At 33.0% G+C, this 16,285-nt stretch overlaps 2 protein-coding genes across 2 annotated transcripts; one reads left to right on the plus strand and one right to left on the minus strand.

Moving 5' to 3' along the window:
* Window positions 1-12,588: 12,588 nt before the first annotated feature.
* Window positions 12,589-13,812, plus strand: LOC146956399 (LOB domain-containing protein 29-like). Its single transcript, XM_085719121.1, has 2 exons — window positions 12,589-12,962; window positions 13,184-13,812. Exons 1-2 carry the CDS (start codon window positions 12,669-12,671, stop codon window positions 13,577-13,579), a joined length of 690 nt encoding a protein of 229 aa, XP_085575247.1. The 5' UTR covers window positions 12,589-12,668; the 3' UTR covers window positions 13,580-13,812.
* Window positions 13,813-15,169: 1,357 nt separating this feature from the next.
* Window positions 15,170-15,742, minus strand: LOC146956400 (uncharacterized). The gene has a single exon (XM_085749323.1). It carries the CDS (start codon window positions 15,740-15,742, stop codon window positions 15,170-15,172), a length of 573 nt encoding a protein of 190 aa, XP_085605449.1.
* Window positions 15,743-16,285: the final 543 nt, after the last annotated feature.

The following is a 16,285-nucleotide window of genomic DNA, read 5'->3' on the forward strand; positions in this document are numbered from 1 at the left end:
CATGGCATTCATGTTTTTGAAAATCTGAAAGCATATTTTTATGTCCAAAAGCAGTGCAAATGTTAATATTTAAGTATCTTCGTCCCGTCAACTCTAAGACTTCGTCTCTTGACTCTCCGGACAAAGAAACTTAAATAGGGGCAGCTGTTATACCCTAATTTTGGACCTAAAAATACCAACTCAAATCTTCTCTTCTTGCATCTTAAGTCATTTGATACGTCTCTGATCAATTGCATCTTTCTCTGCATTTTATTTCAATGTTATTTGCAAAATTTACATGGAAGGGCATTTTAGTCATTTCCTATGTCAAAATTTCTCTCAGTCTTTCAAAAATTTTGTTTGAGTCCTTTCAAATAAGTTTGGATAAGTCTTTGTTTCATTCTATGTCAGAATCCATTTCAAAATTTGCATTTGAAGTCATTTTAGGTCAGTTTTGCCCCTAGGGGCATTTTAGTCTTTTCAAGTGTCAAGACTCTGTTCAAATCTTAAAAATTGTCTCTGAGTCTTTCAAGTTGGTCTAAATGATTTTTGTTTCAATTCTTTGTTAAAAATCCATTTTAAAATTCGTATTTGAGTCATTTACGATCGTTTTAGCCCTAGGGGCATTTTGGTCATTTCACACGAAATTTCGGCAGAGAGAGGTTACTTTAAAGTACCTCATTTAGGCCATTGGTTCGTTTTAGTCCGTTTTGTCAATTTTAATCGTTTCACTTTACGTTTATTTCCAAATTACGTTTTTTACCAATTTTATTATTAATTACTTTTAGGTCCTTTTTTGTCATTTTTGCATTTCAGTCCTTTATTTTTAGTCATTTGCAATTTAGTCCAGAAGTTAGTTAAGGTCCAGTGCCACGTGTCACTATCTTACAGGTCCAGCAGTCACTGCGTCAGCCTATAAAGCTGACCAGTCACAGTCAAAGTTTTGGGGATCCATTCATTTTTTGCCATCTCATCACAAACACTTTGCAGTTTCTCTTTCCACAAAAAAACAGATCAAACAATCAAAAATTCACATGAACTTGATGAATCTCATCAAGAACACATGAACACAAACCCTAACAGAATTTTCCAGAACCACCACAAAGTCTCAAAAACCACCGTAACTAACTATTACGGCCACCACTAACCACCGTAACTAACTATTACGGCCACCACTAACCACCGCAAAATCCTCACAAACCACCGTAACTGCTCATCACAATCACAAAAAAGACTCATCAATACATCATCTTCGCCGTTCATACACAGATTCAGCAACACAAATCCACAAATTATCATCAAACAGTGGTAATTTTCGAGTTTCAACAAACTCCAAAATCATCACAATCGAACGCATCCAAGCAACACGAATCCAAACCAGATTCATCAACAGATCCAGGCCGTTTCCAACATACAACGACGCAAGGTTTTGAGCTCGTCACTGGACCGCAAGAATGAATTTCACTCTAGGACACAAATTCGGATCTGAACGAGTAACAAGCAAGAAGAAGAGCAGAAGTTTTTTTCTATTATCTTTCAACCTTACCTCCGATTTATTCAAGGTAACCTTCGCCATTCCCTTCCCTGGATCATGTATGAATCGTTGTGTTCTGTTCTATTCACGTTTGTTTCGAAAAAGATTGAATGTGTTTTGGTTTTGAACTTCGACTCATAGATCTAGGGCTGTGTATTGAATATCTTGAAAAACTATTGCTGGATTCGGATTCGGAAGAAGAAGACGAACCGGATCATGTAAAAAATTTTGAAAAAAAAGCAAAAAAGTACAACTCCGACGGCGGCGACGCCACCTCAAGGCGGCCGGCCGCCGCGTCGGAGCATTTTTCCGGTTCCTTCTTCTTTCTTCTCCGGCGAACACTTTAAGAGAGAAGGGAGAGCAGTTTTGAGTTTAGAGAGAGAAGGAGGTTAATGAAATGGGGCCAAAACCGGTTCAGGCTTTTATATAGCCTAGCAACCGAACCGGTTCAGCCCGTTTTTGCTCCACTAACCCGATTCTCTCCTCTCCAAGCCCAAACCTGCCATGCCTGAAAGCCTTGTTGCTATGCACACCCCCTGTTTCCTGCGTTTTTTGCTATTTCTTGCTAATTACACCTCTGCTTATGTTCAAAACCTCTTGAAAAATTCCACGAAAATTTCTAATGTTTTCTTGTGATTATTGATGAATCTTGATGCTATTCTCCAGTTAAATTTTGATTGAAAGAGTATGGAAAATATTTTGTGTCCTTGTTGGCTCAATGTGTTGATTCTTGTTGAAATTTTGTTGTAAAGGCTTTTTAGACTTTTATGAATTTTTAGTAGTAATTCTAGCATTTTAAAACCTATCTTTTGGTATGTGATTTCATGCTGAAATTCACTTCAAGATTATGTGCAACTTTCTTATGCTTTTGGCTCACTTTTTCTTATAAAACTTTGTGCAATTTTGAAGTGATTTTGGTTCTTGAATTTAGCACATAATAGTGACTTTGAATATGCATTTTTTTGAGTGAATTGGCCTCTTGATTTTGTATGTACTTGCTGTTTGGTTTGGTTTCTTATCATGGATTTTGTACTATGTGAATAATGTGTATTTCTTGTGTCAAATAAAGTGCAAATAGGTTTGGAAACACTACGATTGTATTGCATACTAATGTCCCTTAATTTCTCACATCATGATGAATTTAAAACCTTTGGAATTTTACCATTAATGTGAGGATTATAGGCCTTGGTTTTGCCTTAGAATTTTAGTAGTTTCCAAATGCAATTTCATCATGTCTTTTGGTTAATTTTTTTGGCTATTTCCTTGTTAAATTCTAGTTACTTTACTATGCTCTTTTTGCTTGCTTCCATTTCATTTTACATTTTATTCTACTAACCCTTTTGTTTCATGTTTCATAAGCATACTTCATTCTTCCATTTTAGTTTCATTTCTTGCATATTAATTTTTACCAAAAATTAGAATGTAAACACTTAGGAGTTTTGTAATATTTTTCCTTTATACACTTTTAATTTTCTTGGCAAAGAGGCCATAGAATGTATCTAGGGTATGATGTAAAGGACAATGGACTCTAATGATGTACACCGACACAAGCACCGACACATGCACACACATCACTATATAGTTAGAATACGCATGTTTAGATGTATGTTTAGGGTTGTATGTTTAGATGAATGCCTAGGACTTATACTTAGAAAAAACCAATTTTCCAAGCAAATGTGAACAACTTCACTCAAGCATTTTTCATAATAAACCTTGGGGTCAAAACCCCATTGAATTTTCCTTTTATTTTCTTAATCAAATTTCAACAAATTTTAATCATACTTTGACTTGTTTTTGCAAATAACTAATCAAACCCCACTCTTTTCTAAATCTCATGCCCTTGAGGCCTCTTTCTATTCTTCAAATTCCATTTTCAAACTTAAAATCAACCAACAAAAACAAAAACATTTTTGGAAGAGAACTACGGTGGATTTGATCCCTTAAACGGGTACGTAGGCAAGGAACAAAATTCCTTCAATTCAACTAAAATAAAAATCCAAACACATTCTTCTCCCTCCAATTCTTCACTTAGCAAACTTTAGGTTTAATAAATACTTTTCAAAATAGCATTTAAAAATAAAGCGCGCGCGTAGAAATTAAAGACGGTTCCTATAGGATACTATAGTCGTTATGGGTGCCTAACACCTTCCCGTAGCGAAAACAACTCCCGGACCTCGATTCTCAAAGGGTTTTGCTTACTTTTTCCCTTCCCAAGAAAAAATAAGATATCACCGGTTAGAAAGGTTCAAACGTAATCAATGTTTGACACCCGAAAACCAAGATAAAACAAGATCAACACCTTCAATTCTCTTCCAGAATTACCATCAATTAGTAGCCTTTTTAAAAGATGCGGATACATTCTGTGTGACTACGAGAAGTCCTCCTTTTGATAAAGGATTGAGGTTGAAGAAATGCGGAGTTCATTTAATCTTTGAAGGGGATGATGATTATGATGGAGATGAAGAATCGTTGGACAAAGGCTTACAATCTGTTTCAGAAAGGTTGGCCAGATTTTTTAACACTTGTAATGAAGATGAGTGAAGATGAGTTTCAACATGAATTGGAACACGAAAATGGAGAGCCTGGAACCAGATCACTTTGTGTTAAAGACAATTACATTATTCTCTTCCTGTTTAGTCTATTATTTGTGTTGTTTAGTTGGTTTTGCTTGAGGTGTATGTCAAGTTCTAAATGAAAAGATTGATACATACTATCTATCGGCAAAAGTTATGGTGCATAAGTCTTTTCCTTATGCACCGTGCATAAGCATATCACAACCGTCAGATCAGGGACACGTGTTATAATCTTGTGCTTCAGCTCTTTACCATTGTTATCAGATTGCAGCTTTAGCTCTTCCTCTCTCAACCGACCACCTCACCACACCCTCCATCCTCCGTCAACCCCATCGCCGTCACTTCCGTTCCTCCACCGCCGTCAACTCTGTTCCCCACCGCCGTCACCTCCATCATTATTCTTTCAGCCTATCTTCAACAACTTCGACGCAAACGGCGACGGCAAGACACTCAGATCCAATTCCACCATCAACTCCATCATCTCCGACTATATCCGAACACTCAGATCTCCGTCAACGAACTCGACGATGATCTTCTGATACAGCGCCGACGACATCGGAGCAGGAAATAATGATCTTCTGTTACAGCGCCGGCGAATAGAAGAAATCGGAGAAGAGAAGAAACAGAATCGGAGAAAGAGAAATCAGAGAAGAGAAGAATTGTGGTATCTTCTGAAACAGAAATCGGAGAAAAGAAGAAACAGAATCGGAAAAGAAGAAACAAAATTGACTTGGCTGAAACCAAATGGTTTAGCAATGAGCTGAATGAATTGATTTCTTGTGTCAACTAAATGCATTGAACACAACAAGCGCATCAATATTTTGAAATGGAAACCAAGTCCAGCATCACCTTTAGCATTCATGACCATTCCCATCACAAACTTTGCTGGCTATGTCATTGTTAACATGGTTAATATTGATTCAAGAACTAAATTATTTTGATTTATTTTTGTAACAAATTTCCGTTTGTTGATGGTTCGATTCGAAAGATCAACAGCTTCAATTCACATGACGGCGAGAAATTCATACAGCTTCAATTCTAATGGTTTTGGAGTACAACTCACAGAAACCATTTCTACAGCAAAATGGTTTTGGAGTACAACTCACAGAAACCATACCCACAACAAAATGGTTTTGGAGTACAACTCATAGAAACCATACCCATAGCAAAACCATTAGACAATTATTTTGGTTTCTCATAGAAGACTATCAAAACCATTAAACCATAATTATGGTTTCAGTAATAATTTCAGTGTATAACATCTTAATCATTATTCAATACCATCTAACAATAATAATTTCATTAAAAACCATTACACAATTATTTTGGTTTCACATACATGACTATCAAAACAATTAAACCATACTTATGGTTTCCTATAATTGAGCCACTGGTGATAACTAAAACCATTAGATAATTAGTTTGGTTTCGCAATTAAACTGATTCATATCAAGTCTTAGATTCTAAACCAAACAAAGAAATTGTTAAAAACAGTTCCAAAGCAAATCAACGCTTTGAAACCATTTCCACAGCAAAATGGTTTCAGAGTAAAACTTGCTAAAACCATTTACACAACATATTGGTTTTCAGAGTAAAATGCTGAAAACCATTTCCTGAAATTAAACTATTTGAGTTGATTTTCCAGAAATTAAACCAATTCAGAGCAAAATAACACATTTTACAACTTAGATTCTAAACCAAACAAAGAAATTCATTCACTCTTTTCTTCAAACTTACACAACATCTAAAATGAACCAAATACAAAATCCCTAATCTCACAAAAACCCCTCTTTCTCTTTCTCCACCCCCAACAATGGCGCTTCTTCTCCGTCTCAAATCCACAAAACCTAAACCCTACTCTCCGCAACTCCACCACCTCTTCTCCACCTCCAACTCCGGCGACAATGACGGCGACGACGGTGACAAAAAAGCCTCCTTCTCTGAATCCTTACGACAAGTCAGAAGTTCATTCAAACAACAACCAACCTCAAACTCAACACCTTCTCCTCTCTCTCCACCGCAACAAAGTGAATACGCTGATGATATCGTGAACAAAATCCAAAGCTTCCGTTACAAAACCACCGTACCTGATTCCGATGATCTGTTAACTCAGAAGAAGCCAATCTCGTTTCAGGATAAGCTCATAAGCTCATATACCTTAGGTATACTCAGAAGAAAGCAATTTTGTTTTTTCTAAAGTGTAGAAAGCAATTTTGTTGGGCTAGGTGTTAATGGGCTGGACTTATGCATGGTGCATAAGTTTTGGCTTATGCACCATAACCACACCCATATTCAAATACTATATTTTTTGGCTTATGCACCATAACCACACTCATATTCAAATACTACATTTTTTTAAACTCATATTAGGACACCTATAACTTTCTAACACCTTGTCAATACCTTCTTTCTTTCTTTTTAAAAAAAACACTTTATCACATTTATAACACGACTCTTTTTCTCTCTCTTAAGATGTAGATGAAATCTATAAATCTTCAACTAGTGACGAATTAAGAAATTAGATATGTAAATATGTCGATGTATTTGTGATAAAATAATTTTATATATAGTTACCGTGCTACGTAGAAAATTAGAGATTGCAAAAACTATACTCTTTTATACCAAGACATTCAAAATACATAATCATCTATGAATTATATTTCTCTACAAGTATTTATATTTTTAAATTATTTTTATATATATCTATGAATTATATTTCTTCACAAATAAAATTATTTAGTATTTTTTGAGGGGTGAAATTAATTTATAGCGAAAATAAACAATTATATACCGCTAGCCTAACATTTTTGAATTAAAACTAACGTAAATGCCAAAATGTGTAACATAAAGAAAGTTAAGGGACCAAAATAAATCGAATTATAATTAAAGGACCAAATCGATACTACCTAAATAGTTAAGGGACCAAAAATACAATTTAACCTATTTTTTATTTGTGGATGAGGTCAACATGTTGGTTGCTATACGCTTTATACTGGACAAGAGAAAGTGATTGAAAGTTTTTTTTCTTTAACACTTTGATTGAAAGGTATGAAGTACTTATTAAATGACAACTATACGGTATTGCTAGACAAACTGCGACCACCAAAGGCATAAACAATTCCAATCTATAAAGTCCCTCGTTCATGTGTTCTAAGCTAGTGTCACTATCTTTTGTTTCACTCGTTGTTGGATATTCTTCATCTTTTCATGTCTTTTAAATTTGCTTGGATGCTTTAAGCTTCGATTATCTGTACTTATAGAGGACAATTATTATTCTCATGACAAGATCATCCACCAGCAAATGTTGATCATTTGTTTAATCTATCAAATCTTATTGCAACATAACTAATGATTACCAATTCCTTTTTTCACAAAATCACCACCATTTTTGTAAGAACGGTAACTTGGTATAAAAGATTAACGAATTGATAGCTTTTGATTAATCTCATATGGCATGTGTTTATAGGCCAATGATTCATACGATATTTTTTTTATGCAAGATATATGAAATTATTTTTACCCGTGATCAAATGATCAATAAACAACAATTAATACATCATAAACAATATGGGGATTATTTAGCAATAAAATAAAATGACCATAGTATGTATGAGCAATTTGATTGACTTGCCTCCCGGTAAATTCAATCATAATGTAAGTTAAGAATCGAGTTGCTCGTGGTGGCTGGTATTGGTTTTCGTGGTGATGCTCGTGGTGGCAGATGCTGATTTTTGGTGAGGATTAATGGTGGTTTTTGTGGTGGTTAATGATAGTTTTGTGTGGTGGTGGTTTTTATGGTGATTTTTGGTGGTGGTTAGTGGTGGTTTTTGGCGGTGGTTATGTTTTTTGAGGGTTTTCTCCTATGAGTTTGTTGTTAATTGGGTAACTTGGTGGTGATTTTACCCGTGCTGTTTAACTGCACTCAACTGCATAAGAGAAGCAAAGTGCTGTTACACGAGTTTTTGGTAGGTTTGATGGTTATTTTGAATGGGTTTTGCAACGGTTTGGAGCATGACTTGTTTCTGCTATTGCTCAGGCGTTTAGACTTTGGTTTTTGGAGATGACATTTTGGTTCTGGAGTTTAGTTTTTATTGGTCTGAGAGGCCTAAGTGGGGGGTGTTTTTGGTTTGTTTGTAGTAGTTTGTTTTTGATGCATGGATGTTTGTTTGTGTGTTCCGCATATATACGGCACACTTTTCCTTTGTATGTTCTTACTTAAGTCTCCTAGTCAAGCATTCCTTGTGCTTGCTAGGTTTCTTTGCGTTTTAAATAAACTTCATTTTAGTTTCTTAAAAAAAAAAAAAAAGAATCGAGTTGCACAATTCATATGATTTACTTACCGAAATCTATACTTTTGTTTTTAACTTTCGGTTCTCAAAGAAAATGGTCTTTTAATATAAGTTTTGTCAACAAATAATTATTCTATTGAGAATTCAAATCCAGGTTACATTTTTTCCATATATATATATATATATATATATATATATGGTTTAAATGTGTCTTTGGTCCCTACACTTTCATCACTTTTTACTATTAGTCCTTACACTTTTTTTGTTTGGCTTTAATCCCTACACTTTATAAAAAATTTGGTATTGGTACCTCTGTTAACTTTTTTGTTAAAAAAAATAAATAAAACTAACAGAGTGCCACGTGGCCCAATCATTTCACGCCACGTGGCACACTAAAAGAAAAAATTATAAAATTAAAATAAATCAAATAAATTATATTTTTTAATTATTATTATTATTATTATTATTATTATTATTCAGAATTAAAATAAAAATATATATATTTTTTAATTATTATTATTATTATTCAAAATTAATTAAAATAAATCAAATAAAATATATTTTTTAATTATTATTATTATTCAGAATTAAAATAAAATAAAAATTTAATTATTATTATTATTCAGAATTAATTAAAAAACAATTATTTTATTTGATTTATTTTAATTCTAAAATTTTGTCTTTTAGTGTGCCACATGGCATGAAATGATTGGGCCACGTGGCACTCCGTTAGTTTTGTTTTTTTTTAACGGAAAGTTAACAGAGGGACCAATACCAATTTTTTTTATAAAGTGCAGGGACTAAAGCCAAACAAAAAAAAGTGTAAGGACTAATAGCAAAAAGTGATGAAAGTGCAGGGACCAAAGACACATTTAAATCTATATATATACTACATCGGACAAAATATGGTACGAACATGCGTTTATATAAGTGGGGACAAACATCAACTCACAAGTCGGTTTTGTGAGAGTGTGTTAGGTCCAACCACGATTTCGAAAATGGTATCAGAGCCTCCACAAGATCTATTGGGCCATCTGCTATCAGATTTCCGTTATCGGACCATAACCCATCTATGTGCACGAACCAAGCCTAATAGTGCTAGTCGTGAGATGGTGTGTTAAAGTCACACATCGGACAAAATATCTGAACATGTGTTTATAATTGGGAGCAATCATCACCCTATGAAGCTTGGATACGTGGTGTAGGTGTGGATACAATACATGTTTGCGAATACGTGTTTTCAAAATTTAGGATATGATACGACTAAGATACGGGTACGTGAAATTTTTAAAATTTAAGATACAATACGACTGAGATACGTTAACAAAATTTTATACTAAAACTTATATACATGTAAAAGACTAAGATACGTTATAAAAAATTTTATACTAAAACTTATATGCATGTAAAATACTTGAAGAAAATAAGTATTAATTACTTTTCATTATTATATTATTATAAAAATCACAATTTTTAAAAAACCAAACATGTTATCAAAATAAAAAAAAAAAGTAAAGTTTTCCTATAAATCATATTACATTTTCATTCATATGTTAGGATATCAATAGAAGTATCATAAAAAAAAATCGACACAAGTTTTGTATAATGTGGATTTAGGGGTGTAAGCGGTTCGTACTAAACCAATGAAACCGATAGTCTAAACCGGACCAAACCGAAAAAATATCCGACCTTGTTTGGTTCGGTTTGAAACCGATCCGAACCAATTGAAACCAGTCTAGTTTGGTTTGGTTCATGGTTTTTCATTTTGAGATCCGTGAAACCGATGAACCAATCCGATGATAACCACACTCCTTACTTTACTAATATTATCCTACCTCACACAAACTTATGGTTAGACTCAAAATTAAAGTCCAACATAAAATACTGTTTAATACATTCACTTTCTCTCATCTTGGATTTAGTTTGGATGTTTTTTTTTAATTTCATGGAGAGCATAATTTCATGATGTTTAAATTTCATGATGTTTTAATTTCAGTTTGCATGGATTTGTTATTTTGACTATGTTTTAATTTTGGGATGTTCTTTTTGGAATTTTTGTGTTTGTTGATGAATGATGCATGTATGGATCATGGATGATTGAAATATTTGAGTTTGATGAAGTTGTTTTTAAAGAATGATTGATGAATGAATCTTGGATCATATGTATGAAATATTGAGTAAGATTATTTATAAAAAGTTGTTTGAAAAATAGAGAACATGAAAAAACAAAATATGAAATACAATTATACAAAGTTGTATGAAATATTTTCTAAGAATATGAACTTTTTTATTGTATTTTGTAACAAACCGATCAACCGAACCAATCCAAACCGAACCAAACCGATTAGTTTGGTTCGGTTTTTTTTTTTGAAAAACAGTGGAAACCGAACCAAATCGAACCGATGAAGGTTTCATCGGTTCGGACATTTTTTTGACATAAAACCAATCCAAACCGAACCGTTACACCCCTATGTGGATTAATTGAATCCCCACTCTCTCGTTACCTTCAGCTACAAGAGTATAATTTTTAGTGGTTCATCGGGAAACAATTCTACTGATGCATATCTAAAATTGAATCATATACATCTCTATTGAATTTTCACAACATTGTCTCATTTTTTTTACTGTTCATATTTTCTAGGATAAGTATCTGCATGGCCGTATCTGAGGCAGGGCGAGGAGGGCGACGGTCCTAGGTCCCAAAAAATAAGTTGAAAATTTGTGCCCCAAAATATAAAATTAAGGGTTCATTAAATAAAAAATATATTAGAGAATGCTAAAACCATATACATTTTAATTGAAAAAGGACATATTAGGGAATTGAATATCACATTTTCTAACATAATAAAAACTATCATCTTCAAGAAAATTATTTTCACACTTTAGGAATTCAATTTTTTTTTTTATATATATACTTGGGCTCAAATTGTAGGTTCGCTCGTACGCCACCAGAATCTCAGAAATGGCCCTGTGTATCTGTGAAATATCTTATAAATATCATTGTGTATATGTCGAGTATCCTATAAGTATCCGATAAAATATTTTTTAAAAATTAAAATAATTAATTCCGATATTTCGTGGGTACATATTGAGAGTTTCGGTATCCAAGTTTCATAGGTAGCTGTAGTTGATATTCCATCCTCTCAAATTATCTGTTATCTTTCGAAAAAAAAATGTCTCAAATTATATATATGTCCTTTTTATAAGGACCATGCTAACATGTACCATTGCCAAAAATAGAAGTATTAATTGAGAAAAATTAATTTTCAATTTTAAAAAAAAAATTTGGCACAATTTTCAAGACATAATTTTTATATTGGGTTCTTTAACATGCACCCTTGACATTTCCCTTTTTATACTACTAATACAACATTTATTATCTTTTCCACTAACATTTCCCTTATTTTTTTGCATTTCAATCATCTAACATATTTCTCTAACTATAACTTATAAAGGTATTTTAGTTAATTAAACATATTTTACGATTAAAATCAAGACTACTAATAATTTTTTTTTAGGGTCTTGCTAACAAGTGCCCTAAGGGCATTGTTTAAGGAACCCAAAAAAAGAAACTATGTCTTGAAAATACAAGTCAAACACTTTTTAAAGTCATAACCGTACAATTTCCAATGCAAAAATTGCTACTTTTAGATGATTAAACAATGCCCTTAGGACACTTGTTAACATTTTCCTTTTTTTTAATAACCACAAAAACTTAAAAAGATATTTAATTTGAGACGAAGGGAGTATGAGGTTGCTCATTATAATCAAACAAAATGGATTTGGGTAATGATATCTCATTTGTCGTATAAGATGCTGAATGGAATCTCATTTTTGAGATAAATAAAAAATTGGGAAAAGAGCTTTTTCATTAAAGTGACAACCATCTTAATTGTTCTAATAAATTTGAACTTCCACCTTTAATGTTACAAAATCAAACTCTTAACATTGAACTGATACCTCTCATTGGTGAAAGGTGTTTGAATTTTGATATAGTGTGTTGGAAAATGTTAACTAATACCTCAAGAATCAAATATAGTAGCATTGTATTGGAAGTTGTGCGGTCGATGCACCGGTTAGCATGACCTTGGTGTTTTTATAAGAAAAAATAATGAACACTGTATGCCATTAAGGGAACCAAATGTTATTGATTATTCATTATTCTAATCAACCCTTCCTCTTCCTCTGGTGTATATAAAGATGATACTAAATGATTATGACTTGCACAAAGCTTAAGAAAGCAAGAAACAAACCTAAACCCCAAATTAAAGGCCAATTAATTAATCGACTAAGATGGCTAGTTCTGGTTCTGTTTCTTCTGGTTCTCCTTGTGGAGCCTGCAAATTTTTGAGAAGAAAATGTATAAGAGGTTGTGTTTTTGCACCTTATTTTTCTCATGAACAAGGTGCTACACATTTTTCAGCCATTCATAAGGTTTTTGGTGCAAGCAATGTCTCAAAGCTTCTTGCTCATCTCCCTGTAAGTGATCGTTGCGAAGCCGCTGTTACAATCTCTTATGAAGCTCAAGCTAGACTTCAAGATCCTATTTATGGATGTGTTTCACATATTTTTGCCCTCCAACAACAGGTTTCTTAATTTCCTTCTCATTATTTTTTTATTATCAAAATATTTCATTCAAATGAGTATAATGATTTCAAATTGCAATATATTGCATACTGCAGTTTAAAACCATGACATAAACCAAATAAAAAAACAAGGTTCAAAAATAATTTGTGATTGAAAATTTCAAAGTCAATTTGTGTTTGTATACTATCAATTAAAAAGTGCAATTGATTTTGATTTTGTAGGTGGTCAATTTACAAACACAACTGGCTTATCTCAAAGAACAAGCAGCACAAAATTGTCACATTAATGCATCTACCAATGAAAACCCTAATGAAAAATCTAATTCTCTTACTATCCCTCAAGATCTTCAAACTTGGTTCCATGTGGAAAATTCCAATAATCACCAACTTGGGCAAGAATTTCTTACTAATAACTTGTCTAATATTTCCCTAACAACACAATATTATGGGAACAATACTCTCAACATGGATCTAGACCCTATGAGGAATTATGAAAATTCAAGAGTCATTGAAGAAAACACTTCATTTTCTAGCTTTGAGGAGATGGAAACAAACAGGAGGACATGGGGATTTGATGAAGTTGAGGACCTACATTCAGTGGCTTTTGGATACAGTTGATCAGATTTATAAATCTGTGCTAATGATTGGTGAAACAACTTTATCAATTTTGAAAAATCCGTCGCTAAATCGGTCTATAAAGCCGTTCTCTAAATAGAGAATTTTTAGTAGTGATTTGCTAGCTGCTGCATATTGTGAAGCACATGCACTATAGTCTGTTGCCATAAATAAGCTAGCTAGGAAGAATATATATGTTGAAATTATATAATTGGAATGGAAGTTCATTTTCCTATTGTTTTGTTGAAGCTAATTAGTTTAATCATGGTAAGTAGTAGAATTCATGTGTAATTCTTATAGAAGACTTAAAATATTGGTTTTCTTATAGAATTTCATGTATGAAAATGGTTTGTTCATGGTCATAGAAATTACGCAGCACCAACCCTTTAGGTTAATGGTGTTTTCGATGTCTGATACATGTCAGTGTCCGTCGTTTACACTTACATTCATATCAATATATGATAGTACGTAGTACTATTTTCTTAAATTAATACCCGTGTCCATGTCTCATATATATGTGTGAATGCTTTATAGCATGGAACTAGCAAACATTATAATTGTTGACATGTATTATACTTTGATATTCTAGTTTTATCTATTACAACAGGTGATTTTGCTCTGAAATATTTGGAATATTATTGAGTCATGGGAATCCCAAAGTAACTGAATGTATCCCCAAAATCCCATGTAACAGAAAATTACTTTAACCCTATATTCTCTTGTTTATCTGAAATAAATATAATCCCTTTAGAGGACAAAGTATATATATAGAATTAGAAAGAGTACATGATTGGAGAAGATATATATTCTCTGAATGTTCTTCTGACAAGAAAGCTTTTGTGACACATGATTTTGCATTTACTAGATATGATAAGCACGTCTGCACGTGTAAGTTGTTTTTTTTAAGGAAAAGTATATTATTATAAACTGATATTTATAGATAGGAAAATGCTAACTTGTACCCTAAAGGTAAAAGATAAGAATCTAAAAGTAAAATTAAAACATAATTGTTGCATTGAAAAAATACGTTTTTAAGCTTTTAAAATTTTGAATGCACAATTTTTAAGATTAAATTTTTACGTTTAGTAGTTTCTTATTTTGTGCCCTTAGGACACACGTTACCCTAAACATGTTTAAACTGTAAGATTGCATAGGGTCCCAAATTTTTGTGGGCACCAACATATTTATGGTAAAAAGATGTCAAAGTTTGAGTGGAGGAACATACGATGTATTCATTGATTGTTGATATAGTATGAGGGAGCTTGATCACTTGCATATTGGTTACATGAGATTGTTGATTGCTCTGAGAAGAATCATCAATCTAAAAGTCACTAAAACTTTATGCAATACTAAAACAAGAAGAATCTTCAAGTTCAAATGAAACATTTTTTTCATCTTATTCCAAAATGTGTCTCACCTCTTCCGCTATAAAGTAGTGAATAGGCAACCAATCTGCTTTTTGAACTTCATCTAAGAGTGGACTGTTTCTCTCTTTTATCCATTAAGGTAACAATTCATATTTTTGAAATATACACTCAAGATTTAAAGGATCAAAAGTTGCTTCTATACTTTAAAGACTTTTGATTCCTTAATTCATCCCTCATTCTCAACTTCATGTCTTAATGTGCGAAGACAAACCTGTATTGTATAAGATTTTATACTGAAGTATATTCCTTGTTTTTGCGTGGATATAACTAAGTAAACTCCAATTGCTCTTATAATTTGTGGCAGAAGTTGTTTGACCGACAACTTTCGACCAAAAATACCAGCTTTTACCGAAGCCTTAAGCATCACATTCGACCCTTCGGCTGTAATAAGAAATAAGAAGGCTGAGAGTGGGTCACCTTGACGAAGACCCATACCCAACTTAAACTCATGTAAGATTTCCATTAACCAAAACCGACGCATAGCTGTGCTGAATTTACATTCCATGAGCCACATCCTCCTCTTGCAGGAGAAGTAAACCCACTCCACCAAATTATAAGGCTTTTCAAAATCAACTTTAAACGAAATAAGTTCCTTCTTCCTCCTCTCTGCGTAATCCACTACCTCATTGGCTATAACAATACCATTTAAAATTTGTCTTTCTTTTACAAAGACATATTGAGTTTCTGAGAGCACACTACCAATAATCAGTTTTAATCTATTTGTCAATACTTTAGCCATTATGTTGTACATAAATTCAACTAATGAAATGGGTCAAAAATTAGACAACTTCCGAGGACAAATAACTTTAGGAATCAGAGCAATAAAAATACAATTAGAATCTTTCACCAAATTGCCGTTAACAACGTAACAATAAAATCTTCTATCATCTCAAGCTTTGTTTCTTGAATTCATAAAATATTTGGACCTCTATCTCTAACTAAATTTTGAACCTCCTTCTTCTTTGCCACCCCCCAACCCTCTTACATTATACAAAATTATTATCTTTACTGAACACTTAAATAATTACAACACCCTCATACTTCCAGCAACCTAACATTTTTTTTAATAGCAAAGTTTATTTAATAATCAGATCCTTGTTCAAGACGAACAGAGATTCAGTGATTCAGAGATTACAAAAAGACGCCGTATATAGGCGGAACATACAAAATAAACACCATAAAAAAAAAAACTCATACATCCAACACCTAACCAAGCCCTACTTTCAACACCCATGAGGACAACACCACCCAATAAGCTTCACCTCCTAAATCAGACTTCATC

This window comes from Medicago sativa, chromosome 1 (assembly GCF_051527215.1).
Source record: "Medicago sativa cultivar Bolivia chromosome 1, Bolivia_mono, whole genome shotgun sequence".
In the NCBI taxonomy this organism is placed as follows: domain Eukaryota; kingdom Viridiplantae; phylum Streptophyta; class Magnoliopsida; order Fabales; family Fabaceae; genus Medicago; species Medicago sativa.